This window comes from Echinops telfairi, unplaced genomic scaffold, assembly GCF_000313985.2.
Source record: "Echinops telfairi isolate 266 unplaced genomic scaffold, ASM31398v2 ScPeMD7_7458;HRSCAF=8496, whole genome shotgun sequence".
Classification (NCBI taxonomy): domain Eukaryota; kingdom Metazoa; phylum Chordata; class Mammalia; order Afrosoricida; family Tenrecidae; genus Echinops; species Echinops telfairi.
Window position 1 is genome coordinate 32,703,550 of NW_022111358.1, and position 1,181 is coordinate 32,704,730.

General features: G+C 61.2%; 1 protein-coding gene and 1 long non-coding RNA gene across 2 annotated transcripts in view; one reads left to right on the forward strand and one right to left on the reverse strand.

The window, feature by feature from the left end:
- Positions 1 to 917, reverse strand: part of LOC123522743 — a 2,376-nt gene extending 1,459 nt beyond the window's left edge. Inside the window, exons 1-2 of the long non-coding RNA XR_006680963.1 lie at positions 838 to 917; positions 530 to 578 (exon numbers count right to left, since the gene is read on the reverse strand). This is a non-coding gene — a long non-coding RNA (uncharacterized LOC123522743). The remainder of the gene's footprint in view (positions 1 to 529; positions 579 to 837) is intronic.
- An 83-nt stretch (positions 918 to 1,000) lies between these two features.
- Positions 1,001 to 1,181, forward strand: part of WNT3 (Wnt family member 3) — an 8,859-nt gene continuing 8,678 nt past the window's right edge. Inside the window, exon 1 of the mRNA XM_004707526.2 lies at positions 1,001 to 1,139. Coding sequence (XP_004707583.1) covers positions 1,001 to 1,139 — 139 coding nt within the window. The remainder of the gene's footprint in view (positions 1,140 to 1,181) is intronic.

Below are 1,181 nucleotides of genomic sequence, written 5' to 3' on the forward strand. Positions count from 1 at the left end.
CCCCCCCAAGGAAACTCTAACCTCCTCTGATGGAGACCACTTCCATTGACTCTCTCCCTCAGAAACAGGTGGGCTCGAACTGCTGGCCCTGAGGTTTAGAAGGCCAACACTGAACCCACTCCATCCCTACAGTATAGAAGCTTCTAGAGCTAGGAAGCCTCCTGAGCTGGTCTGTGCAGAGGGCAGATGAGAGGTTGCCATCTGGGAGTCCAATGGGCTGCATGGGAGGGGGAAGTGAGGGGCAACTGTTCCCAGGCAGGGACCTTTGGGGCTGAAGACGGGCGATTGAGGAACTGCAGTTTCTAGGAATTCATTGATCCCAGCTGGGGTGACAGCTGCCCTCCCCAGTCCCCAGCAACTCCATGCCTCCCAGACACTACCCTGCATCCTCCATCCCAGCTCCTTTGGGAAGTGACAAGAGCGGCCAGGAAGAAAAGGGAGGGGAGCAGCCAGCCAGCAGGACCTGGGAGGTGGGAAGTCGGCCCCACTTCCCACCCCCGCCCCCTTTTGGCGTCCAGACCTCCAATACCTGAGCCTCAGGTGCGCCGCGCCAGTCTGCTCCACGGGCCAAACGCCGGCTATTGTCAAGGAACAGAAGGGCAATTAGCAAATCAATGGATGATGACTCTGTTTACGCTTCTATTACCAAAGCTAATTATTCCTTGTTTACATAAAAGTTTGGCCTCTAATTGGGGCCAAGTGGCGGCGGTTTGCATTTCAAACCTCATCTTGCGGAGCCACTAGTCTCTCAGCCTTCCTGGGCCCCACCTCGGGCCAGGGTAGCGCTTAATCAGACAACCTCAGCGTCTAGACGCGCTCCCCCAAACCAAGACTCACCTTCTGATGACTCTCCCCGTTCCAGCAGGAAACGGGTTCGAGATTACCCACTCGCGTCTGGGCTTAACGTTGGAAACCGCCATGGCTGGTTCTGGAACGTGCTGTGGTCTCCAAACCCCGGGGGGCGGGGGCGGGCTGTGCCGGGGGTGGTGCGGAGAGGTGGATGGAAGGCCCACGCGCGCGCGCACCCGTCGCCCCTGGCGATGCCCGCAGCGCGGGCGGCCCGGGGTTCACCTCCGTCTGCGCTCTGGGCCCCGAGACGGCGGGAGCTGGGAGTCTGCGGGAGCCCGTTCCCCGGCTGGGTCAGCCCGAGGGGCGGCGGGGCGCACGCAGCGCCAGGCTGG